General features: G+C 55.1%; 1 protein-coding gene across 5 annotated transcripts; it reads left to right on the plus strand.

The window, feature by feature from the left end:
• Positions 1–4,634: 4,634 nt before the first annotated feature.
• TMEM9 (transmembrane protein 9) lies at positions 4,635–24,107 on the plus strand. Of its 5 annotated transcripts, none has more exons than XM_028120047.2 (6): positions 4,635–4,679; positions 5,182–5,283; positions 6,381–6,472; positions 12,081–12,189; positions 14,587–14,718; positions 23,054–24,107. In XM_028120047.2, the coding sequence occupies exons 2-6, from the start codon at positions 5,218–5,220 to the stop codon at positions 23,204–23,206; spliced, it is 552 nt and encodes a 183-aa protein (XP_027975848.1). In that variant the 5' UTR covers positions 4,635–4,679; positions 5,182–5,217; the 3' UTR covers positions 23,207–24,107. The 5 variants fall into 5 exon arrangements, with proteins under 5 accessions (XP_027975848.1, XP_027975849.1, XP_027975850.1 ...); XM_028120048.2 differs by lacking the exon at positions 4,635–4,679 and adding an exon at positions 4,730–4,765; XM_028120046.2 differs by lacking the exon at positions 4,635–4,679 and adding an exon at positions 4,748–4,765 and having other exon boundaries at positions 5,112–5,283.
• Positions 24,108–24,422: the final 315 nt, after the last annotated feature.

Consider the following 24,422-nt stretch of genomic DNA (forward strand, 5'->3'; position numbering starts at 1 on the left):
GGCTCAGGTCATGATCCTGGGGTCCTGGGATCGAGCCCTGCATTGGGCTCCCTGCTCCACGGGAAGCCTGCTTCTCCCTCTCCCACTCGTCCTGCTTGTGTTCCCCTCTCGCTATGTATCTCTCTGTCAAATAAATGAATAAAATTAAAAAAAATAAAGTGGGTCCAGAACTTAAATTTTAAATTTAAATGTGTGTGTACTACATACATATGCATGTGTGTGTGTGTGTGTGTGTGTGTGTGTGTGTGTGTGTGTATCTGGGCAAAGTTAATGTCATATATTACACTTTAGATAGAATAATGCTTTCATTCAGAGTTTTATTCAGTTAAATATAATTCTTCTTTGACTGGTGTCGTCTTAGTCGGTTGGTTTTGGGAGAGCAGCCTGTCTGTGAAAAGGCAACTCTGGGGGCCCAGACAAAGAGAGTACACATGTTCAGGCCGATGCTGAGCTGGGAGAGTGTGCTATGCAGCAGGGCGCCCTCTGCCCACAGCTCTGTGCTCCCTGACACCTGAGAAATCCTGCTGTGGTCAGAGAGAGCAGACCTACTCAGGGTATCTGAGGATGGTGCCCACCCCATCTCAAGGACATCCCTGGGCCCTTGACCTGCCATCTAGGGGCAGAGTGATGACTTCCCATTAGAGGTGGATCTAAGTAGGGCTTCTCTGTACTCCAAATCACCAATCACCACCCCTTGGAGCCTGTTACAAGTGTCTGAATTCTAGCCCTTGAGCTTTATTCTCTGCTTAGGTTGGATGACGCTTTAGTGTAGCTATTCCCTGGGGGGACTAAAGCATGGGTGCCGGTACACCAATTGGGAAGTTAATCCACTCATAGGAGCTGGAGGCTGTAAGGCACGGGATAGATAAGCTTTGCTGGGGAGTAGAGGAAGAGCGGGGCCATGTAGCTGATGCCAAGGAGAGTAGGCACAGTTTGGGGGTGATGACAGCAGTCCAGGCCCTCCCCAGGAGAATCAAGAGAGGGCACAGGGAGTGAGGAGGACCCCAGAACTTCAGCCCTGGCACAGATGCCAAGACCCGGCCTTTTCAGGCCAAACTGGTATTAGGGTCGTTGGGGTAAAGGCAGGTACCAGAGAGGGAAACCAAGGGTCTGGGCTGTGGTCTAAGTCCCAGAGCTCCAAATCTGGGAGTAGGGAGCCAGGTGCAGGATGGAGACCAATAGTCCCAGGAGGAAGCAGCAGGAATCTCGGAGCTTCATTCAGCTTCATTCTGCTGGAGGGAGCACATTCCTGAGGTTGCCTGGTCCTAGCCCTGTCCGAGACCCCCGAGCCAGGGGCCTGGGCTCATTCCCTGGCTCACATCAACCCTCCGCTGTCATGAGGTTCTGGTTTATCTTTCTGCCCTCCCTTCCCATTCATTTGCCCCGAGTTTGAGCCAAACAACCATTTGCTCTTCCCCTCCTGTGTGTTCCCAGTGCCATCTCTTTGCTCTTCCTACACCCCCTCTACTCAGAATGTCCTTTCCCACCATCATCATGCTCTTGAATTCTGTTCCAAATCTTGCCCATCCTCCTGGCCGTATTAGTTTTCTATTGCTGCTGTAAGGAATTATCATGAATTTAGTGGATTCAAACAACACAAATTTATTATCTTACAGTTCTGTAGGTCAGAAGTCTACACAGATATCCCTGAATTAAAATGAAGTTCCTTCTGGAGGCTCAAGGAGGGGAATCTGATCCTTGCCCTTACCAGCTTTCAGATGTTGCCCTCATTCCTTGGCTCACGGCCCCTTCCATCTTCAATTTCTCCAACTCTGCTTCCACTGTCTCATCTTTTTCTCTGACCACAACCAGAAAAGGTTTCCCTCTTTTAAGGACTCATCTGACCAGATATGGCTCATCTGGCTAATCCAGGCTACTCTCCCCAGCCCAACAACCTTCATTTAACTAAATCTGCAAAATCCCTTTTGCCATGGGAGGTAACTTAGTCACGGGTTCTAGGGATTCGGATGTGGACATTTTGGGCAAGGCCACTCTTCTGCCTTCCACTCTGGCCCAGCTCAAGTAGCCCCCACTACCTTCAAAGACTCCTCTCTACCATTCTGGGCTCCTCTGGCCCTCGGTCTAGGTTTCCCACCAGCCTCTGAAGATCTTCCCCACCATAGCTCTTATCACCTGGAATTGTAATTACATGTGGATTGGTCATTTTCCTGTGATAAGCTTCAAGGTCCATGAGAGCAGGGACAGAGTTGGTCTTGTTTACTGACATATCCCTGGCAACTAGCACACTGCCTGGCACACAGTGCTCAACAATATTTTGAGGGGGAAAACTCTTCTATGACACCTCACTTTCTATTTTAAGTTACATCCTGGCCGTATGATTTTTCCTCTGTGAGACTATACACTTCTTGAAAGCAGGGTTCACATTTGGCTTGTCTGTTGTATCCCCTGGGGCATCCTGACAGTGCTCAGGGCATGTTTGTGGAATTGAATTGAATAAATAGGTTCAGACTCACCTCAATGGTCTGGTTCTTAAACAAAGGGCACAGGGAGGAATGTGTGGGGATGAGGCGCCCTGCGTCAACTCGAACTCCCTGGGAAAAGTCTCTGGGGAAGAGAAGCACTTGGGGCAGCGGTTGGAAGGTGTGAGGTGTGAGCCAAGTCAAATATGGGAAGCCCAGCTGGGGGGCAGTAACCAGAGATGTGATGGAGTGGGGGAGGGCAGAAATGGCGGTCAGGGCTTGGATGCCAGGTGGAGTGGTCTGGATTTGATGCGACAGGGTGCTATGGGGGATTCCTGAGCAATGAGCATTAGGCTGAAAACACGGTTGGAGGAAGACGGGACGGAAGCAGGAGGACAGGGAGTATATTTCAGGGAGCAAAGTGTGGCTGTGGCAGGATGTAGGCAGGGGGATAATAGCTGTCCCACAGGGACACCTAGACAGACTAGATGTGGAGACAGGAGGTGGTGGAGTCAAAGATAATTTGACACCACAATCTGGGGCCTGAGAAAAGCAGGATGATGGAAGCCTGGCTTCCATTAGATGAGCAAGACGGTGAACTCAGCACTGGGCAATTTTCGTATTAGGTATCGGAAGGGCACGCCTTGGAGGTGACCGAGACTCAGCCCCATTGCTTTTGTCCCCGTGAAGATCCTCATCTCCATACAGCAGATGAATTGGGAGGAGGAGGGTATTTTTCCAGGGCCTGAACTGTCCCTTCTGCTCCCATGTGGCAGGCATCTTGTCTCTGCCCCAGCCTATTCACCAAAGCAGGCATTCTGACCCCCAGAATGAGCTAACATTTCCATTTATAGATCCCTCCCCCACTTTGTACTAGCCACTGTTCCAAGTCATTATACCCTCATAACAGCCCTGAAAGGTAGGTAATATTAGCCCCATTTTATGGATGTGGAAACTGAAGCTCCCCTAGAGGAGAAGCCAACAACCCACATCCTCACAACAAGGAAGGTGGGGGGAACCAGGATTCGTGCCCTAGTCATTGAGCTCACTGAGCTATGACTTTGTCACACCATTGTGCCTCTTGCCTGCTGTCCAATGAGGTTTAATTTAATTCTACCCAGTTCCATTTAGCACGTGTTTCCTGAGCACCCACCAAGGGTAGGGTGGTCTGCCAGGCGGTGAGGAATTAAAGAGGCATAAGACATGTGTAGGAGAAACAAATATAAACCCCACTACCTCCACAGAAGTAGCCTGACGCCGTCCACAGTGCCCGAGAGGGGTTTAATTATGCCTATGCCCAGCCCATATGCTGGTTCCAGCCACCAACAGCAAGTGTGGGCCACTCCCAGGAATCCCAACATTTCAAAGCTGAAAGGGACCTTAGTATCCAACCAACCAATTTTATAGATAAGGAAACTGAGGCCCAGAAAGGGGAGGTGGCTTTTCCAGGCTAACATAACTGCTTAGTGGCAAAGCCAGGGCCAAAGCTTAGGTATCCCCTCTCTCTGCGTCTGGTACCCTGGACTCAAAGGGCTCCTCTTTCCTTCACAGCTGCAAGACGTTCACACCTGCCCCTCAGCACCCCAGACTTCCTTCCCTCCCCTCCAGCTTCCCACTCCCCACGCTGGCCGTGCACACCTTGCCCCAGTCTGCCAGGTCCAGAAAGCGCTGGGCGCGGGGAGACTGGGTGAGAGTGGCTGTGCACCAGGCCCAGCCCACCACCTCATTGCCCCGCCGGTTTCCTTCTCCTCCTCAGGGTGCTGGGTGAGGGGAGAGCAGAGGTGGGGCCTGGTAAAGTCCTGTGCAGCCAAGATGTGCATCCCTAACATTTCCAGACTGAGAGTGAGGACAAAGCCCCTTACTGGGTTTTTAAGGCTATTGTTGTTGTTACTAGCTTATTGTGTACAGAGTGCTTTCTCTTTATAAAACTACAAGATGAAACAAACTTAGCCCCTCTCCGGACCCCCGAGTTGTGTAATACGAGGAAGGGCGAAGCACTGCTGTGGGAGTTTTACAGGCCACACAAAGGCAAGACCCTTCCCTGTTTCTGTCAGGAAAGTTGACGCTCCCTTTTCTTGTTTGGTCGAGTCTGAGAAATGCTTTCCTCTCCCTTGCGCGGGAGCCTCCAAGCCCAGGCGAAGGTGGGCCTTGTTACCTTGGCGATAGCGAGGTTGGGCTGAGAGGCTGCTCCAGCAGCCAATAGAGGCCGGGAGGGGGCGGGACCAGCTGGGTCTTCTGCGACTGCGGCGGGGCTCGCAGGTTAGCGGACCGGGCGTTGGGGGAGGGGTAAGGGGGGGTCTCTGGGGCACCCGGGGGTCCCAGGCCGGCCCGAGACCCCCGATTAGGTGGGTACTGGCCTTGGCGGTCGGATCAGGGCTCCCAGCCTGTACACCGAAAGTTTTCATCTGGCCTTGAGTGGGGAGGAGCTGCCAGGCAGGCGGGCCGGCGGGCGGAGGCGGAGATGGCGGAGGGCGGTGAAACGCGCGGCGAGGGTTAGAGCCGGGCCTGGACCTAGGAACTCGAGGCCCCCGGCCGCGGAGTCCCCGGGAGGCTCCCTCTTCCCGGGCGCCCCAGGTGGGCGATGGAGAGCCGGAGACTTGGAGAGGGAAGGCAGTATTTGGCCACAGGGTTTTAGGAGGCCCTGGAATGCTGAACCCAGCTCCTAACCGCATTCCTACGTCCTGTCGGCAGGGCTAAAAGGCCGAGAGTGCGGGGTATGGTGTGGCCCCCTTCGCCTTCCCGACTTCCATCTCTTATGCAGGTGTCCGGTCTGGCTGGCCTCCTAAGCCCGATCAGCATGAAGCTCCTATGTTTGGTGGCCGTGGTCGGGTGCTTGCTGTTGCCCCCAGCTCAAGCCAACAAGGTGAGGGAGGTGAGCCAGCAGCACCTCGTGCACGACCACCCTGCCTGCGGACAGGGCTCCCCCCCGCCCCGAGGTAGCTGCTGCTGCAGCCCTGCCCCTCACTCATCAATGGACTGTAGTTTTGGGAAGTGTTCTCGCGGGCGCCAGACTGCAGGCCTTCTCGCGTAAGGGTGGAGTGAGGGAGAGGGGTGGAGCACAGAGCACACGTTCTGGATCTGAGTGGAAATCTAGATGAGATTCCAGCGAGGGAGTTTGTGTTTGGAGGAGTTATCTAAGTTCCCCATACCTTCCTTTGCTCCTGGGTAAAATCGGAGTGCTTATAATGTCTACTACTCTACTTAAGGAGAATCAAGTAATACAGTTTGTGGAAATGCTCCTTAAGTGTGAAGTCCTGCACAGCTGGAAGTTTCTGTTACACGGAGGGTGACCAACCTAAGCGCTGGGACTCCTGAGAAATTTCCATTCTTTAGGGGTAAATGACCCAGAACTGGGCTTGGGTAGCTCTATGGAATTTAAAATTCTGAAGGACATCAAGGCTTTAAGTGAGATTGAGTCTGAGGGTTTGATTCCAGCCTCTCTGGGGAATTCCTGATTGGAATGAAAATATTTGTGGTGTCTCTTACTCATTTTAGAGAGGAGGAACTTTCTAAGGGATTGCTTGGGTATTCCCATGGAAATGATCCACTTTTTGTGTACCCCTGCCCTTTACCTTTCCCCATTCCTAACCTAGGAAGTTGGAGTTGGGATGGGGGTGGGAAGGGGCTCACCATCAAGGTTGCTGGGCAGAGGTGCACACAGCAAGTGTGGGGCCCAGAGTAGAGGGCTGTCACTTTGCTTGCTACACACACCCCCACTCCCAAGCATCCTACTGGGGAATGGCAGCCCTAGGCAGCTTTCTGTGATTCTCATTTGCCACCTGGACAGTTTCTGTCTTGAGAATCCTGTGATATTAACATCATTTTTGCAGAAGTCATTCCTTACTGAACTTGGGGATGGGAAAGGTCAGGAGCATTCATGTATGAACAAGTCTTGCTAGAACCTGAAGCCAGGGGCCCTGCCTACCTGCCTACCTGCCTACCATGTACTTTCTCTTCCAGAGCTCTGAAGATATTCGTTGCAAATGCATCTGTCCACCATATAGAAACATCAGTGGGCACATTTACAACCAGAATGTGTCACAGAAGGACTGGTAAGGCGCTGTACAGCCTGGCTCGTGGCTGCTACAACTAGTTGAAATTACTAGTGTTTACTGGGGTTCTTGGATCCCTGGAGGATAAGCTTGCCCCTTCATTCCCACTAGAGCCTACAAAGGACTGTTTTGCCCATGGTCACACAGCCAGTTGGGAACAGAACCCAGGTGTCTTGAATTCTAGCTGAGGGGTTCCTGGTCAGAGAAGTGGATTTTGTTATTTTGCTTTGATTTGGGTGTTTATTAGTAATGCAGAATGGTAGTAGAGAGATTGGGTGAGGTAGATAGTATGCCCACATATGATGGGACTTTTTGTGTATTTTTGCAGAGCTCTGTTATGTGTATTATTCTGTACCAGTCTCATTAATGCCTTGTAAGGTAGATGGGATAGGTAGTGTTCCCTTTTTATAATTGCAGAGACTAAAACCCAAAGAGGAAATTTCAGTTATACTCCTGGAGTCCCGAATTCATTTCTGGATGCTTCCCCTTAAAAAGGAGAAAAAGAAGCACAGATTCATTCAGAGAAAGGAGACTAGCTTGGTGAAGGGAAGTTTCAACACCATATCCTAGAAGGAGTGGCTTAAGGGCGGCTCCACGAGGAGAGGGCGTGGGGATATCTGCTGGCTGACAAAGACCAAGGGCAGGGCAGGCATGCTCTGGGAGGTGGGGCACAGGGGAGTGGGGATCAGTTATGTTCAATGTGGTTTTCTGGTGTAGAATTGGAGTCAGTAGAAACAGCTTTAAGGGTAGCTTCAGAGAAACAGATAGAAGCGTGAGCCAAGGAAGCATTTTTAATCCAGGCTGTTTTAAAAGCTGGGGAGCCCCATCCTTCAAGGGACCTGAGAGCACAGATGCGGTGCTTTCCTTGCTAAGGGCACTGTGGAAGGGATTCGCATCACAAGGAGGGGGTGTCCAGGTCAGGGCCCCTCCTTGGTTGTAGGTTAGTATCATCAGGTGGGCTTTGAGAAAATACAGACTCCCAGCACCACCTACCCCCAAGATTTGGGGTTTTGTTGTTTTCTTTCTTCCCAGCTTTATTGAGATCCATTAGACATAGCACTTTGTGTTAAGTTTAAGGTGTACAACCTGATGGTTTGATGCACATACATATTGTGAATTGTTACCACAATAAGGTTAATGAATACCTCCGTCACCTCACATAATTACCGTTTGCGTGTGTGTGTTAAGAACATTTAAGATCTACTCTCTTTACAACTTTCGAGCATATAATATGGTGTTGTTAACTGTAGTCTCCCTCCTGTACATTTGATCTCCTCCCCATACGATTCGGATTCAGGAAATATTGGGGAGCAGGAGTAACGTTCTCTTAAAGTTCCTTAGGTGATTACGAGCAGCCTTTGGGAATTTGGAACTTCTCCAGTTCTGAGATAGTCTGAGTGATTTTCCGAGAGGCAGGGTCGCTAGATGTGCAGACTTGGGATCCGGCCTGCCTGGCTTCAGATCCAGGTTGGCCCCTTGTTCATCATGTGACAAGTGACTTCATGTCCCGTGTACTTCCGTTTCCTCATCTGTAAGATGGATGGCAGTATATTGAGTATTGAGCGTGTGTGCTTGAACATGCCCATGTCAGAGCCCTTAGGACAATGCCTGGCATGTAGTAAGTGCTGTATAAATGTTAGCTGATATTAATATATATTATCATGCCTTGTTAGACACCACATAGGTAATCATCGTAAGACTTAGAGCACAGCCCCAGAAAACGAGCTCCTCTGGTTCCCACAACGCAGCAGAGTATTTCCCTCTGGTTTCGCCTGTGCTGATGGATTCACAAAGCCCTAAGACGTGAAGTCCTGGGAGGAGCCCCTGTGACCTCCCTGTATCTTGCGGTTATAGCTCAGATAACATCAGTAAATACATTGATAGACTGAGCCCCACAGCAGATAGTAAGGCTACCTCCCACAGGCAACAGCAGATTTTAGTAGCCCTGTCTCTGGCCTGGGGTGATAGGATGGCCTGCAAACCCAAGCTTGGATGCCCACAGAGAAAGGAGTCCTGCTCAGGCTATAGTTTATTTTCTTCTCCTTGGAAGTCAGAATTAGGGAATTACCCAATGAACAATCTTAAGTTGAGAACTTGGAGACAGTTCCATTAAGGGTAGTAGGTGGAAACTGAGGCTGGGCAGGATTCTCGGACCCAGCGACAACATTGGCAACACCCCGGTAGGGGTGGGGGCCGGGGGGCTTGACATGTGGTCTTCCAGCCCTCTGGCAAGGGTCAGAGGAGACCAGTTACATCTTCAGGTCTCTGCCAGTGTCGCCACTTTGCTGTCCCCTGGGTCCGCGGCTGGGGGAATACTTGCATCCTTTGTTGTGTGGAGCGAAGCCAGAACAGTCTCAGCTGCAGGCCTCACAGGTCACTGCATTTATGTTCCTGCGCTGCTGGTGTTCTGCCATCTAGTGCTGGGAGTTCATAACCACACGCCTGTAGGAGGGCAGAAACCCTAACAATGCTGCTCTGTTGGTGGGTCTGCCAAGGACATATGTTGCAGAGGCAGCCCCAGAATGGGAAGGAACCAAGTAGGTTAGTTCAGTGTCTTTCCGACTTCTAGAAATTGAACCTTTCTGGAGACAGAATCTGGGTTGGAAACACAACATGGGAAACAAAATCAGACCTGGTGCTGAGAGGGACCCGTCCCTCAGCCCCTCCCTCCACCACGTTCTTGCCCAGTGGTTCCTGGGGTACCTAAGAGAACAAAGCCTGAAAGGTACTGATGAGTTCAGCCTCCATTTATAACTGATGAGTTCAGCCTCCATTTATAATATAACGGGGACCCAGAAGGGAGAAATAAATTACCTACAATCACAGAACACGTGGTGGAGCAGAGAATTAAACCCAGCTTATCTTTCTCCGAGCTTATCGACCTCTCCCTTAATGTCCTCTGACCAGTCCTTGGAGTCTTTTGATACCACCGATCCCCAGGAAGGTAAATGAAATCCTTAGAGAGCAAGATCATGTTTAGGGTTTTACCGACTCTCAAGAGGCCAGAGACAACAGAAAGATTTCAGCTTTCTGTTTACTGTTCCCCTAACCCCTTTACAGCCTATTCCCGTGAGTAACAGGATTCCAGTTTGAAGAACCTGGGTTCGCTCCTCCCGGCTGCCCCTGCCACCCCACCTTGCTTGTACTTGGCGGGGAGTGCACACATCGCACTGCAGCATTGGTGTGGCCTTCCAAACCAGGACCCCGTGTGGCTCAGAAAGGGAGGCATCTGGTCCTCAGAAGGCTTGTAGGGACTTCTGGAGAAGAGACGGTCCCAGCAGTGATGACCAGTGCTGTGCATGAACCTGGCCTTGTCCATCGGCTCCTCCCAGAGGTAGCAGCGTGTGGGGTCTGGTAATGGTGCAGTTAGTTACGTAGAAGACCCACTCACGCAGCAAGGAGTGATGTGTTGAAGTTGTTACCCAGAGGTGAAACTGGAATCATCGGGGTTTAGGGAAAATCACGTAGGCTATGTACTGGATTTTTAAGGGGAACAGAGGCTTTTAGAGGACATCGCATGTTTATTTCCACACCTGATCCTCACATCACACATCTTTGATGCCTCAGCCAGAAACCCAGCCTGAGTCTAGAAGGACCTTGGGATAGCTCAGAACAGGCATGGTTGTTTTCAGAGACCTGAAAGACCTATAATACGGTGTTGTTAACTGTAGTCACCCTGCTGTACATTTGACCTGCTGACTGCAGGTCTAGTCCCCACCCCCACTGCTCCCGGGGTGTCGCCAGTGTTGTCGCTGGGTCCTAGAATCCTGCCCAGCCTCAGTTTCCACCTACTGCCCTTAATGGAACTGTCTCCCAAGTTCTCCCCATTGGCTCTTGCAGGATTCCTGTCAGGGCTGTCAAGTGGTACAACTCCTGTATCCCAGAGAGGAGGACATAGGCCCAGGGCCCCAGACCTGGCCGTCCGTTGCTGTGGGATGCCTGGTTTACCTCTGCGAACCTCCGAGAGGGGTTGACTTTCCCCAGTGGTAATGATCAAGGTGCATTCTCGAGGTCACTTGCGTGTGTGGTCTGTGAACTGTACCTGTTGAAACCTGCTGATCTGAAGAAGGCTGAGCCCGATCAAGAGGCCCAAGTAAAGAGCTGAGCACAGGCACAGGCCCCGCTGAGACAGTGTCACGTGGAAAGACGAGCCAAGGATCGGGATTTGGGTCCGGACCTCATCGTGGTGGCAGTGCCACTTTGCCTCTTTTTAAATGTGGGGCCTGTGATCCTTAGCTCTCCTGGGTCAAGAGCACTGTGAGGTAAAGGCGGGCTATGTGGGCACGCCATTAGAACGGGACTCATTTGGCAGCAGCTTGTTCCCTGAGCTTGTTCCCAGAGCCCTGCGCTGCCAGCCCTGCGCTGCGTGCTGGGAAGCTGGAGATGGCCTCTGTCCTCGACGAACGTAGCGTCCGCCGGGGGAGACCATAGAAGTAGAGGTGGGAATGCAGCACAGGGGGTCAGCGCTGTGATAGAGTTGAGTGTGGGGAGCTGGCTGCCGTGGGGAGAGGTCACATCTTTGGGCTGGACCTTGAAGGATGTGTAGGATTCCAAGCGTGGGACGGGAGGTGGCAAAACCGTGTACTCCTGCAGAAGGCAGGAGGTGTGTCAAGGAGGGGAGCACGGCTCATTCAGAGAAGAGTCTAGAAGATCAGCAGAGCTGGAGGATGGGGAGTGGGGTGGGATGTGCCAGGGGATGGGACTGGACAGGGAGGCAGCCTGGAGTGAGGTGGAGCCGTGGGTACCCCAGGGGGAGCAGCTCATTTGGCCTCACCCTAGAGGCCCTGTGGGAGACCTTGACCAGCTTTAGGCTTTCAGTGGGGGGAGGTGATGTGACAGGAGTTTCGTTTGGCTAACACCACTGAGCTCCCGGGTGGAGAGGGTAGTAGAGGCACAGGGCTAGGTGAGAGGCGCGAGGGCAGTGGGGAGCCCGGGGCGCTGGGCCAGGGACACGGTGATGAGACCTTGAGCTAAGACAGGGCAGTAGGAGCCAATAGAGAAGGTGGGTCTTAGAAATTTTTAAGGAGGTAAAAATCCCTGGCACTTGGTGGATTTATAGGTGAGAAGAAAAGGTAGTGTCAAAGGTGATTGCCAGGTTTGGACCTGGTCAGCGGAGTGGATTGTAGGGGTGCTCTGTGCCATTGGGGACACGGCCCAGGGAGCTGGGGCAGAGGGACGGGAGGGTGGCCGTGGAGCGTCCCTGTGGGCCGCTCCTGTGGTGACTAGCGGGCAGCTGGATGGAAGGGTGCCGGGGGCGGTCCTGACTAGGGATTCAAGTTTAAGACTCCAATCTGGGCCTCCCCAGCTCTGACTTGGAAATCCTTGGACTGAATGAGCCCATGGGAGTCGGGGCGGTGGGGAGGGGTGCATGGCATGAGATAAGAAGGCAGCTGAGGGCAGCAGTTTGGGAAATGTTGGCATTTTTGGTGCCGGCACCGTAGGTGCACTTTAGAGAGCTGGTTCGGATGGGCCGGGGCCAGGTGCTGGTGGGTTGGGAAGGGGGTTCTCCCCACTCCCTGGGAGCCCCTTCTCCTCTGCCCCGCCCTCCCCTCCCGGGCTGCCTGCTGCCGGGGGCCCTGCTCCCACCACCCCGTCTGTCTCTTTCCAGCAACTGCCTGCACGTGGTGGAGCCCATGCCGGTACCCGGCCACGACGTGGAGGCCTACTGCCTGCTGTGTGAGTGCAAGTACGAGGAGCGCAGCACCACCACCATCAAGGTAGCCTGGGGCTCGGGGCTCGGGCCCACTCTGCTCCCTGGCTGCCCGGCACCCATGATCTTTTGCTATATTCTGGAACATTCCAAGTGGCTATGGGACTGGCTTCTGGGCTGGCCTGGTCACAGACACAGGGGCCTGCTTCCCACACCTTCTTGGAGCCAGCTCTGTCTTCTGACATCTGTCCAGTGGCTCCCATTACATGGGGGCCAGGGAACCTGGGAGAGGTGCTTCATGTCACTTTTTTCCTCCTGTTCTTTCCAATTTCCCCCTTCTTTCTTTCATTCATTCAATAAGCCTCTTTCAGGTACCTTTTATGTTCTGGGTAACATGCAGGGTGCTGCTAATAGAACAGTAAGCCCCCCCTCCCAGAACACCCAGTCTAACTGAGCTTCCAGAGTGGCCTCAGACTCCTGAAAAGCCCCCCCGAGAGCTGTGCATCAGGGCTAGGTGTCTGCGTGGTGGCACCTGGGCAGGAGGGGCGTTGGCCCCGAACCTCGTTCTCAGAGACTGTTGGGTGAATTTGGGAGAGAAACAGTAGACACGGCCACCACCATAGCAAGTGAGGGCAGGGGCCTTGTCCTTTCTTCTGCCACTAGGCGGGGTCCACAGGACCGCAGCTCACGCTAGCAGAGGCTCATCCACCCAGAGCCTCCCCCGGGGTCTCCTAGTCCAGGTTATGACTCCTGAGCCAGGCCCCGCGTCCTGATTTCTGACTTAAGCTCTTCCTGGCCAGATTTTCAGCTTACTTCTGCTGGTCCTGTGGAGAGTCTAGAAATAGCATCGAGAAAGGAATTGAGGAGTTTAACGGCATTGCCTAGTCCATCCCGTTTCTCCTTCTGAGGCTCAGGAAGGGAGGTGATGTTCCCTGCTGTCTTGCCCAGACCAGGTTGCTGGGAGCTCCTTCCCAGTCCTGCGGTCCTCCCGTGTTCTCACCTTTCTGATGGGAAGCAGCTGTCTGTCCCCCACCTCTCAGTCCTCGCCCCATCAGGCTGTGCAGACTCAACTCCTTTTATCCTCCCGCCTGAGCCAGCCCCTCCTGGAGCGTCTTTCTCCTGCTCTGAACATGCTCCAGGGCCCCCACCCTCTGGGGACCAGATGGCTGAGACCCAGTGCTGAGCCAGGTGTCGCCTCTCCCTGTTTGGCAGAAAGGGACTTCCCGACACAGGGCCCTCATCAGACACACTTCCTGGTCCCTCAAGTTTCCCTCCAGTCCTCCTCGCTAGGAGGCTCCTCCCACCCCTCAGCCTCAGCCTGCTAGACACTCCGCCTCCATTCCCCTTGCCCTTCCCGGGGTACAGGCAAGAGGTCTGACCATTGGCCCTGTTTAAAGAGGCATAAACACTGGTGCTCCAGTCAGGGAGGAAGTTGGTCCAGTTGAACTTGACCTTTGACTGAGCTGGGCTTTGACCTGAACATCCCAAGGTTTCTCTCTTTTATCACTTATCACAGTCCATTTGGGGCCAAGGCTGGGATCAGAAGCCAGTGACAGCCAGGCGTTGTGCCAGTAGCAAAAGCGTGTGAGCCAGAGTCAGTAAATCTGAGTTCAGGTTAAAAACCTCTACCATTTGCTAACTTTGGGACCTAGGCTCATGGTTCTCAGGTGAGTGCTGGCTGCCCAGCGGGTATTTGGACACCAGTGAAGGTGCTTCTGTGGTCCCAGTAACAGGTGTATTAGTGACGCCGCTGTGGCTGCTGGGGGACGTGCAGAGTCCAGAGCACCACACTGGGAGACACTTGAGTTAGCCTCACTGAATCTGTCTTTTCTGTCAAATGGAAGTTACTGCAGCTTGTGAGCCTCTCCGTGTACGAAAGAGATTTGTCATTCTGTCACTGGCTGTCACCTCCATGCAGGGTGACTGACGGGAGGGGGAGATGTGGCCTCCAGCCTTCAGGGCACACCTTCTCGCCAGCCTGTCTCCCTCCACCAGTCGGCGTGCCCTCTCGGGACTGGACCTTCCCCCCTGTCCGCCTGCCCTTGGCAGTGGGAAGGGAGCCCTCGTGCCCTGGGGCTCAGCCTCAGGCCTCTCCACCAGCCGGTCCTTCCCTGCTCTTACTTTGTGTCCCATTGCTTTCCACCCTTTCTTAGAGAGAACCAGGTGGGCCCCGCTTCCGCACTCTGCACCCCTGGGAGCCTCTTGGGCTGTCAGGATCCAGGTGCTTTCCTTCATGATTTGTTGTTTTTATGTCCGCTATTCTTGTGGGATCCCCTGTGTTTAGGGCAGAGCTGGCAAATACGTGGAATAGGGCCCCCTGTCCCTTCTGTCTTCGCCAGCAAGCCCACAGCCTCCGGGCCCTTCCCCAGTGCGGCGCTCGAGGCAACCCCTGTCACCGCAGAACGCGCATGGCCGTCCTGGCCCGGGGTGTTGGTTCACAGGGCCGGCTGGCTCTCTCCCTCAGGTCATCATTGTCATCTACCTGTCAGTGGTGGGGGCCCTCTTGCTCTACATGGCTTTCCTGATGCTGGTGGACCCTCTCATTCGAAAGCCGGATGCGTACACCGAACATCTGCACAATGAGGAGGAGAATGAGGTAACTGGGTTTTGGGTGTTGGGGCCCTGGGCTTCGAGCCTGTGAGTCCCCAGGGCAGAACCAGAAGAGCATCACGGAGGCCTAGGTGGGGCTCCATGTCCCTCCTCACCCCCCATGCTCCAATTTGCTTTTCTCCTGTTCAGTGTCCTACATGTCACCCAGACTCCAAAGTTTTCCTCAGCAGGGAACCACCTGTTGCACTTCCACGTGAAGCAGGAGGTGGCCCTGCAGTGTTCCTGATGCCTGGCATCAGCCTGGATGCATGAGCCGTGGGGTGGTGGCGGGGGCATATGTTGCGTTGTGCTGCCTTTCCAGGCTGAGGGGAAATGGACCAACCAGGGCCAGTCATGTGTAGACGCACACCATATCCTGGTTGCTCAGACACTGAGCAAGTGTCAAGTGGGTGGTAGATTTGGAGCTAGCACGTTTATTCTTTAGTGATTCTGTAGACATCTGCTGAGTGCCTGCTCGATGCAAAGCACAACCTGGGCACCTTAAGGGAAAAGGAGGATTTTAAGGGCCAATGAGTTAGTAAGGTAGATAGTGGTGCTGAGGTGCTTGAGGAATTTGGAGCATTTCGAGGATAAGGTAGGCATGTAGGAATTGTGGCAAATAGAGCTGGCCAGTAAGTTTAGACCAGATTGTCATTGGCCTCAAATGTCAGGCTAAGGAGTTTCAACGCCATTAGATAATGAAGGGAACCACTGACCCCAGGCAGCCTGCGAACCCCTCAGGTCAGGGTTGGTGGGGCTTAGGCCAGGTCTGGCATGGCTAGCAGCCACTGTCACCCTCCTCCATCTGTCCCCATGCTGAGGGGTTACGGGTGCCCTGCAGAGGAAGCTCTTGGTGGGAGTGAGAGGTGGTGCGCGTGTGCGGCTGGCCCAGCAGGGGTGTGGTGAGCCAGCGCGCTCTCCCAGGGAGTCTCCTCATCCTGTGTGCCCAGAGCTACCCCTCTGTGGGACCACACAGCCGCCACGGCAGCCTCAGAGCGATGGTATGCGAAGGCAGGGCAGGCCTCGCTGCTGCGCTACCCTGAGGGGGTACTACTCCGGGCAGTTGTGGAGGGCACAGAGCAGTCTGTCAGCTCTGACCTTCGTGCTCCCTGCGGCTGGAAGATGCTGTGTATTCCAGACTGAGGGATGGAGTACGGGAACCAGCACACATACAAAGGGGCTTGTAGGGTGAAGCATCTCAGCCATGTCCTGGGAGAGTAAGTTGAAGAAACTGGGAGGTGTTGAGCTTGAAAAAAAAAAAAACCAAACCAAACTCAAGGAGACACATGATAGCAGCCTTCCAGTGTTGGTGGGAGAGAGCTTAGTCTCACCCCCGGTAAAGCCAGTGGTACAAGGACCCATAGTTGGGAGTTAGGAGAGGGAGATTTAAAACGATCTAAGAAGTCTTCTTGCAGATGACACAGTTGATAATGGGTTGGGTGGGCTCCCTCGTAAGCAAGTGTGTTTGGGGTCACTGGAAATCACCAGGCATCCGCTAAACCGCCACCAGGTGGTCACAGTTTAGAACATGTCCAGCACCGGGTTGGAGATGGGAAAGGGCGGGTCCCTCCCCCCCGCCAAGAGGGTCCGGGGCTCAGATCCCCGTGTGCAGCCACGGGGCATTGTGGGTCTGGGCCAGCATAAACAGGAGGACGAGGCCGGGGAAGGAGGGAGGCCTGGCCACCCCACGGGCCCTCTTGCTTCTCCTGGGTATGTGGCTGGACCGCTCCCAGTCTGCCCCAGTCTCCCGCTGACATGAGTGTGGCCGAAGGGGAAGCAGAGAGGATGAGCCTCGCCTCTTGGAGCTGGGGCCTGGGAGGTGGCGGCCCTGGCAGTTGGGTGGTCTGTGTTCAAGAGGAAGCCTTGCGTGCCTACCTGGTTATTAATGTACAGTAATAGCAGCTCTGATGGGGAGGGGCATCGGTAATAAACACTCGGTGATTAGGGGTAATGTGGTAATTGCAGTCCTGGCTGGGGGAGTAATTGAGAGATGCAGCCCCGTGATTACACAGCCCGTGCTACAATTTCTCTGGAATGCATGGCCCTCAGGCACGGCCTTGTTGTGTCTCCTGCCATCCTGGATGTGGTGCCACAGAGGAGGGCAGCCTGCCATCTCTGGGTCTGGACCCAGGCCCCTCTCCCCCAGGAGACCCGGGGTGCTTCCCACTCTGAGGCGTAAGTCAGAGGTGTCTCTGTTTGTGTGAGGGGGCTTTAAGGGGAGAGGGGGTTAGATGTGGCCAACCAGTTCCTGAGAGCAGATCCCTAATCCAAGGGTGTATATTCCCTGGGTGCAGATTTGGGCCGAGTGAGGAGGATTGCCCTATGAGGAAGTGCTTTCTGGCCACGTACCCTGGGGGCCTGGGGAGGCAGTGGGGTGCCTTAGGCAGCTCTGAAGCTGAAGCTGGCAAGCCCACGCTACACACTCTAGGGGAGATTTCCTGCCCTGGGAGAGAGAGGTGGGAGGGATGACACCCCTCACCTGCTACCCCAACGTTCTAGAAGGAAATAAAAGGTGGTCAGTCTCTGATGCCCTGACCTGAGCTATAGCCATCTCTGCACAGAGTGCAGCTCCCTAGTACCTGGAGGGTGGTTAAGGGAATACCTTGGGGCAGCTGTGAGTGGGGTCTGCTCACCTGCTCAGCACCCATAGCACGCACTGCCCCTTAGTCTCGGCACTTGGCCCGGCTCCCCATCCCTCCACCTCATGATTCTGTGAGGTGCCCCCAACTTAGGTGTTCCTAGGTCATCCCTCCTGGGGGTTCAGCAGCTCCGTTTTTCTCCCATGCCCGGGGCTTCTCTGCTTCCCTCTGGCCTCTCAACTCCTATGGGCCGCACTGTGTAGATTTACAGAGGTCATGTCTGCCCTCAGCGGTTGAAGCCCCAAGACAGAGTCCAAGCCAAGTGAATGAGCCATAAAGCAGTGGGTGAGATCAGGTGTTAGGAGATTGCAGTCAGGGAGAAAGCTAGGTACTTTGGCAAGCTCTTTATTAGACAGGGGCTGGGGACTTCTCTTCTTCCTGTTAGTCTGGGAAGGAAGGCTTCCTGGCAGAGGGGGTCTTCGAGCCAGCTCAGAGGACACATGGGAGAGTGACAGCTCAGCTGCTGTAGGGACAGTGGAGTCAGCGCCAACGATCTTGTCTCTCCAGAGACCCAGTGTCCCAGCCTTGGATGGTGGGGGGGACTCTGCTGATCCACCTCTCTCAGTGCACATGGGGCAGGGAGTGGGGGTGGGGGGCAAGGAGAGCAGGTCCCAAGGCCACCTGGCCAAACAGTGGCAGAGCCAGGGCTGAAGCTGTGTCTCTGGGGTATTAGTGGTTTGGAGAGTGTTTCCCTTAAGAAGGAAGCAAGAAGGATGGGGTCTCCCCTGGGGTAAGGGATCTAGCTTTCACTCCAAAAGGAAGAAAGTTGGAACGGGACCTCTCAGGTTCTTTGGAAGTTTGCCTAGGCCCCTATAACTCAATGACCTTGGGGAGGAAACTGTCCAGGCTCTGTGCCACCAAGTCTGGGATCCAATCAGAGATGAGATCTGGGGATTGGATCACTTCCCAGGTTTGGGGGCTCTTGGCTCCATTCCCCCAATTCCTGTAGCCAGGAGTTCTCCTGCCCTAGGGCGAGAGGTCTGGAAGAGGAAGGGAGGCCTCCCCCACAGGCCCAGCCCCAGCGCACCCGAGGAGGGAGATGAAAGCCTGTCGTGTTCTCTTTGAAAGTGCTGGCAGGCCTCAGTGGTCCCTGATTGCTGAGCACTGCCTCCCCTAGGATTCTGGCAGCATTAGACTTAATCCCCAGGCTCAGACACTCTTTGAAAGGAGGAAGCAAGCATGTTTGCTGGGACAGAAACGGCAAACGGAGCTTTTTAAATGTACGGGTTTGGCCCTCTTTGAAGAGCGAGAAATAAGGGTTTCCACGCGGCTCTGGTGTCTCTGCTACTCGCAGCGTGGGCACCCTGGGCTCTGAGGGGTCCTCAGAGATCTCAGGCCGCGGGGGCTGGGTGCAGTTCAGGGCCCCTGGTGCACGAGGGACATATGGGGAACCGAAGAATGGTGGTGATGATGAGGGCACCTGGGGCCGTGAAGGAGCCGGAGTGAGGAGAAGGTTCAGGGTCCCTGGGACGGCCGCCCTTCCTCTGCAGGGATGGTCGGGCAGCACACAGCTGAGGACCCTGGCCCTGGGAGGCTGATGGAGACACGTGAAGAAGACACACTGATGGGGACAGTTCTTTGGGGGCGGACAGAAGAGTGTGGGATGCAGTAGCCATTTCTAGAGCGTCCAGTGGGAGGCTCCCAGCACTGTTGTCAGGAGCAGGGCTTTGGAACCATAGCTCTGGGTCGGAGTCCGACTCTGCCAGTTACTAGCCATGATGCATAATCTCTTAGTGTACTTTTCTCCATGTGGAATGGCTGTAATTGTTCTAACCTCAATATCACTGTGATAATGTGTGCACCAGTTTGACAAGTATTTGTTCACTCCTAAGGATGAGACCTTTCTGTGCGGTCTGAGCACATCAGTGGCATGGTGATTATTGGAGGGAAGGCCTGGGGCAGCAGCACAAGCAAAGGCTAGGCAGTGAGGGGCTGCCATGTGGACCAGGGTGGCTGCAGGGCTGGGGGGCATGGGGGAGTGTGCGCTTCAGCCAGCCCCGAGGCCTTGATGCTGTGCCCACATGGGTTCTATCTGAGTAGCCAAGTCAGCAGGCAGCATGTCTGCGTGGGGGCATGGCATTATGGGATGTCCTAGGACCATGGCTGGCAGCAAGTGGGAGTCAGGGAGAGCTTTGCAGCAGAGAAGTGGCGGGGTTTGGCTACAGCGGGAAGGATTTGGGTTAAACTTGGAAAACTGAGGGTGGCCATGTAGTCCCCTTTCGGAAGGGCTTTGTACCCGGGCCATTCCGAGCTGTGTGACCGGGTAGGTGACAGCACTGCCTGTCCTGCCCCCACTCCCGGGCCTGGGGGAAGGGTAGAGGGAGCATAGCTCTAAGTGGGGATTCCTTTCCTCTGTCCGCTTGTCCGCAGCCCAGTGCTCCTGCGTGGGCCAGGGAGCTTTCCTCTGGGCCGCGTTGATGGTGGTCGTCAGCTCTGGCCTGTGCACACCAGGATTTGGGGCCTCCCAGGCCCGGAAAGGAGAGCCTGGCCTGAGGTCCCTGATTCCTGGTGCCTTTACTGGCGCTGTGTGCTTACTCTGATCTTGTGGAAAGATACCGGCTTGCTTCTTTGTCTTTCCATGTTGGCTTCCTCTTAGGAGCAACCAGCCAAAGAAGCAGCCAGCAGAGTGCTGGGGTAGGAGAACACAGACATGGGTTCCAGCCCCCACTCAGCCACCACAGGGCTGTGTGACCTGGGCCTCAGTTTCCTTGTCTGCAGATGGGAGTAATGTTACCCAGTACCCCCAAGCCTGGGGAGAATCCACATAAAGTACTTAACAGAGCCCATGGCACACAGTGACACCTGTCATCGCCATGCTAGTCTGGTCGCACCAGGCGCCCCCTGGCACCCCGTCGGGACCCAGGCGCCTTCCTCCTTGCGTAGCTGCCCTCCCGCCTCCCTGAGTTGCCTCAGAGGGAAGGGGCCAGAAATGGTGTGATTTCTCTCCCACCTCCAGCTGCCATTCTGCCCCAGAACAGGCAAGAATGAGGCCCCAATCTGGGCCCGTCTCTAGAACAGACGTGGAAGCTTTAATACCTTTTAATCAGACTATTAGCGGTGGAAACACGGAGCCTCTCAGCAGCAGCTTTCCCCCACTTAGGAGCTGTTTGTTAAGACTTTACATGAAGGGGAAACAAATGATACTGTGGTCATGCGGTGAATTTCAGCATGTTCCCTTAATGCTCTGCTCTTGGCTTCCTCTGCCTTCCCCTCCTCAAGACGTTCTCTGAGCTGCAGAGCCCTCAACGAGAAGCTGGGCTGAGGCCGGCCCATCCCTCCAAGCCTGCCTCCGGGGCTCACACCCCGGCACTCCTCGTGGGCCCCGGAAGGGACAAGATGAGAGATGGGGAGGGAGAGAAGCCCCTTGGGCCCCCGAAACCAGGACAGCCAGGTCCCAGTGGGGCTTCAGTGCCCATCTCCCCTACCCGGCCACCCGGACGCTTGGCCTTGGCCCCCGGTAGCAGTCGGCTGGTGCAGCTGAACCAGGAAGGGACGGCATTGAAAAGTGGTGTGGTGCCGTGGTCCTTTTTCAAAGTCAGCTCCCTCTGGCAGCAGTCTGCCAACTCTCTCCCCCTTTCTCCTGCCTCGGAGACCCCAGAGGCCCCTAGTGTCTGCTGTGAATTGAGCACTTGCTGTCTGCCAGGCGCCGCCAAAGGCTTTGCTTTCATGGTCTCATGAAGAGGCATCTCTTGCCGCCCCCGTCTCACGGACAGGGACATAGGTTCCGAGAATGAGCGGACCTGCCCAGCTCCTATTCCGGTAGGTGTCAGAGCCAAGGTTCAGAGCTGGGTTTGTCTGATTCCACGGTGTTCTCAACCCCTGAGCTGAACTGCCAGGGAAGAAGAAAACGAAACGTTTCTTGAGCTCCTACTCCGTGATGGCCAGAGTACTAAGAACTTTATATGTATGATTTTATTTAACCTGGCCATACCCATCCACTCATCCTAAACCTTGTTTTTCAGAGTATGGGTCACAAGCCATTAGGTCATGAAATCAGTTGTGAGTCATAACCAGCATTTTTAAAAAAATGAAGGAGAGCAGAGCAAAGAATACCAGAATGCCTCATACTTAAGTGTCTTATAAAACTTGTTTATTGCTTATACATATGTTTGTGCACACACACTGGGTCATGAGGTACATGTTATTTCTGCTGACAGTACAGTCAAAAAAGTCTGCAAAGACTGGCTTGTTAAACTGAAGCTGGGAGAAATAGTCACCTGTCCAGGGACCCAAAGCTGCCGGGTGGCTCTGTCCCAGCTCCCACTGTAGGCCTCCGAGATGGGCCCCCTGGGGGGCTGGGGGCCGTGGGACCTGAGACAGGGAGAAGATGGCCCCTTGGAGCCCAGTTTAGAACCCAGGAGTCCTGACTCTGGGCTCAGTGTGCCCCCTGCCCGAGGCCGTCAGCACTTGCGTCCTTGGTGTTTGGCAGCTCTGCGGGCCCAGGAAGCCTTCCTCAGGGTCCTGGACCCGGGCCCCCCAGGGAGGCCTTGTCCCTCACGAGACAGTGACTCAGCTCTGCGGCGACAGTGAACTGCCTCCCAGCCTCACCCCTAGCCGGCCACCTCTCTGCAACTGCCAGCTCTCTGCCTCCCCTCCCGTCGCCTCACCCACCCCTCCCTTCTCCCCAGCCTTGCAGCTGCGAGGCGACAGAAGCCGTGCCAGCGCGGGGCATTAGAAGCAAAGTTGCATTTACTGGGCGGCTCTGGGCTTAAGAGAGGTGTGCTAATCCCTTAAGAGATGTGTGGCAGGAGATGAGAGGCAGGGAGAGCGGGGGAGGAAATCCCCATGGGGGTGTGGGCCTGGCCCTCGGCTCTAATTCCCCCCAAAGATCAGGTTGGGGTCCTGCAGGAAATGCATGGGCTCCGGAGCTTCAGAGGCAGAGAGGTGGTAATTAGGGGAGCTGCTGCCTTTGACGGTTCTGAGAGCAGAGGGGAAGGGGATCAGCGGGGCACACAGAGGAGGAGCTGAGCTATCCTAACCTGTCAGAGGAGAGTGGGCCAGGGCAGGCTCTGGAATGGGAGTGCTGGGGTGGATTTACATCCCTGCCAGACTCCCTGAGTGAGGGACATGCCTTCTTTCCTGGGGGCAGTCAGCCGGGTGTCCCAGCCCCTGGCAGAGCAGTGTCTGTGCACACTCCTCGGTGGGCCCATCTTCCCCACTGGCACCCATGTGCTCCCTGCCCCGGGCAGCCAGGCCCTAGCACCTGGGTCTTCCTGCTGTCCCTGGGCGGTGGCTGGCAGGGCGGGGGGGTTCTGCAGCCTGGTGCCTGCCCTGGCACTCACCAATGCGTTTCCTCAAGCCACAGAGGGCATCAGGGCTTCTGCGCTGACCCGGTGAGGTCCTGAGGCCAACACTCAGTATTCCTCCTGAGGGTTAGAAATCGGCCAGTGGGGTACAATCAGGGACCCAATTTGAACTACAGCTGTGTGGTAACTGGGGCCCTAGATCATGCTCCTCCCAGAGCGCCCCCTTTCCCAGGGCGCCTTACACATTGTCTGAACACCAAGCCTGCCACTGGCCCGGTGCACTGGGTGAGGCCCTCGAGCCGCCCCCAGCCGTCGAGGAGGTCCAGCCTCCCAGCCTTGGGCGGGGGGGGAGCTCAGCCTTTGGGACTGCTGTAAGGGCATTTTTTCCGTGTCGGATTTCCGAGACCCACCCTGGCTCACCGTGCTGAACCTTCTCTCTTGTTTCTTCCCTCTGCAGGATGCTCGCTCTGTGGCTGCCACCACTGCCTCCCTGGGGGGCCCTCGAGCAAACACCGTCCTGGAGCGCGTGGAGGGCGCTCAGCAGCGGTGGAAGCTGCAGGTGCAGGAGCAGCGCAAGACAGTCTTCGATCGGCACAAGATGCTCAGCTAGGTGGGCCGGCGAGGTTGGGTCAAGGACCAGAGGCCACAGCTGCCAGCTTCCAGGGCTGGACGGAGCCAGAGGCCCCTTCCCCCAGCCCTCGGTGCCACCCTTCCCAGGATTTCTCTTTAGAAGCCCATGGCCTTTTTCCTTCTCCTCCCTCTCTTTAGAAAAGGTGTCATCTGCTGATGGAATCTGGGAAGAGTGGTGGGGTCCCTGATCTCGGGTTTGCCTGCTCCAGTCTTCGGGCTTGAGGGGAGGGGGTGGCAGGCCAGAACAGAGCGGAGACGCTTCAGGTGGCCTCAGGATTAGAACAGTCTGTACCTCCTTACTTCACCCCTGGCCACCCCTTCAGCTCCAAATCTTGGGAGTGTCCTTACCCTTTGCAAGATGGAGCTGGGTCATCAAGAACTCAGTTTGTGGGAGGGAAGCAGTCAGCATGTGCCTCTTCTCTGCCTGGTACTTCTGGCCACCTTCCTCCCAACCCCGATACCTCAGCCCCAGCTCAGCCTGCTTCCAGCCCTCAGGACGGCTCTGATGGGGCAGCTGATGCCACTGAGCTGCCCTGTCTTCAGGGCATACCCAGACACTTGTTCCCACCCCCCACCCCCACACCCTTCCACCAGTGCACAACAGTGCCGCTGCATCTTGCTCCCTGTGGCCCGTGGCCCCTCACTCCCACCTCAGGAGGCCAGGCCGGTCCCCCCACCTCCCCAGGTCTGCAGTCGCTGAGCCACACAGTTGGTGGGACCACGTGACCGGGAGGCCGAGCAGTGGGTCTGAATACCCCAGCGCCTGTCCTGGGATTGTTGCTCGTCTCTGATTCATTGTACCAGTGCATGGAGAGAAATGTTTTGTCCTTCCATTGTCTGTAGACCAAGGAAGCCATCATTAAATTGTCTGATTTCTCTCACTTTTTGGATTTCAAGACATCTAGAGAGCTGGGAGTGTTTCACAAGTGATCTGATAAACGCTGCGTCCCAGAGAGGGGACAGAGAACGTGGTCCTTACTAGGTCCGTGCAGAGAAGCACAGCTTAGACAGTCCCGGTGGCTGTGGCAGGGCCCACGGGGGCTCCAGGCAGAGGCCCGGGGCTCGCCAGGATTCCTGCTCGCTTGACGGCTGGGGACTGGCTCCTCACAAGCTCTGTCCACAGGCCCTGGGCAGTTACCCTGAGATTTGATTTGTGTTTCATCTTTGTGGGAGATTCCCCCTTAAACTCTGAACAG

This window comes from Eumetopias jubatus, unplaced genomic scaffold (assembly GCF_037043125.1).
Source record: "Eumetopias jubatus isolate StellerSeaLion01/CBP00866 unplaced genomic scaffold, mEumJub1_p1.0 scaffold_12, whole genome shotgun sequence".
NCBI lineage: Eukaryota > Metazoa > Chordata > Mammalia > Carnivora > Otariidae > Eumetopias > Eumetopias jubatus.

Bases quoted from the DNA above. Each gene is read 5' to 3' on its own strand.
- TMEM9 (XM_028120046.2), top strand. From the start codon at position 5,137: ATGGTGTGGCCCCCTTCGCCTTCCCGACTTCCATCTCTTATGCAGGTG. The intron at 5,284-6,380 runs GTGAGGGAGGTG...TTTCTCTTCCAG, and splicing joins CCCCAGCTCAAGCCAACAAG to AGCTCTGAAGATATTCGTTG. The intron at 14,719-23,053 runs GTAACTGGGTTT...TTCCCTCTGCAG, and splicing joins ACAATGAGGAGGAGAATGAG to GATGCTCGCTCTGTGGCTGC.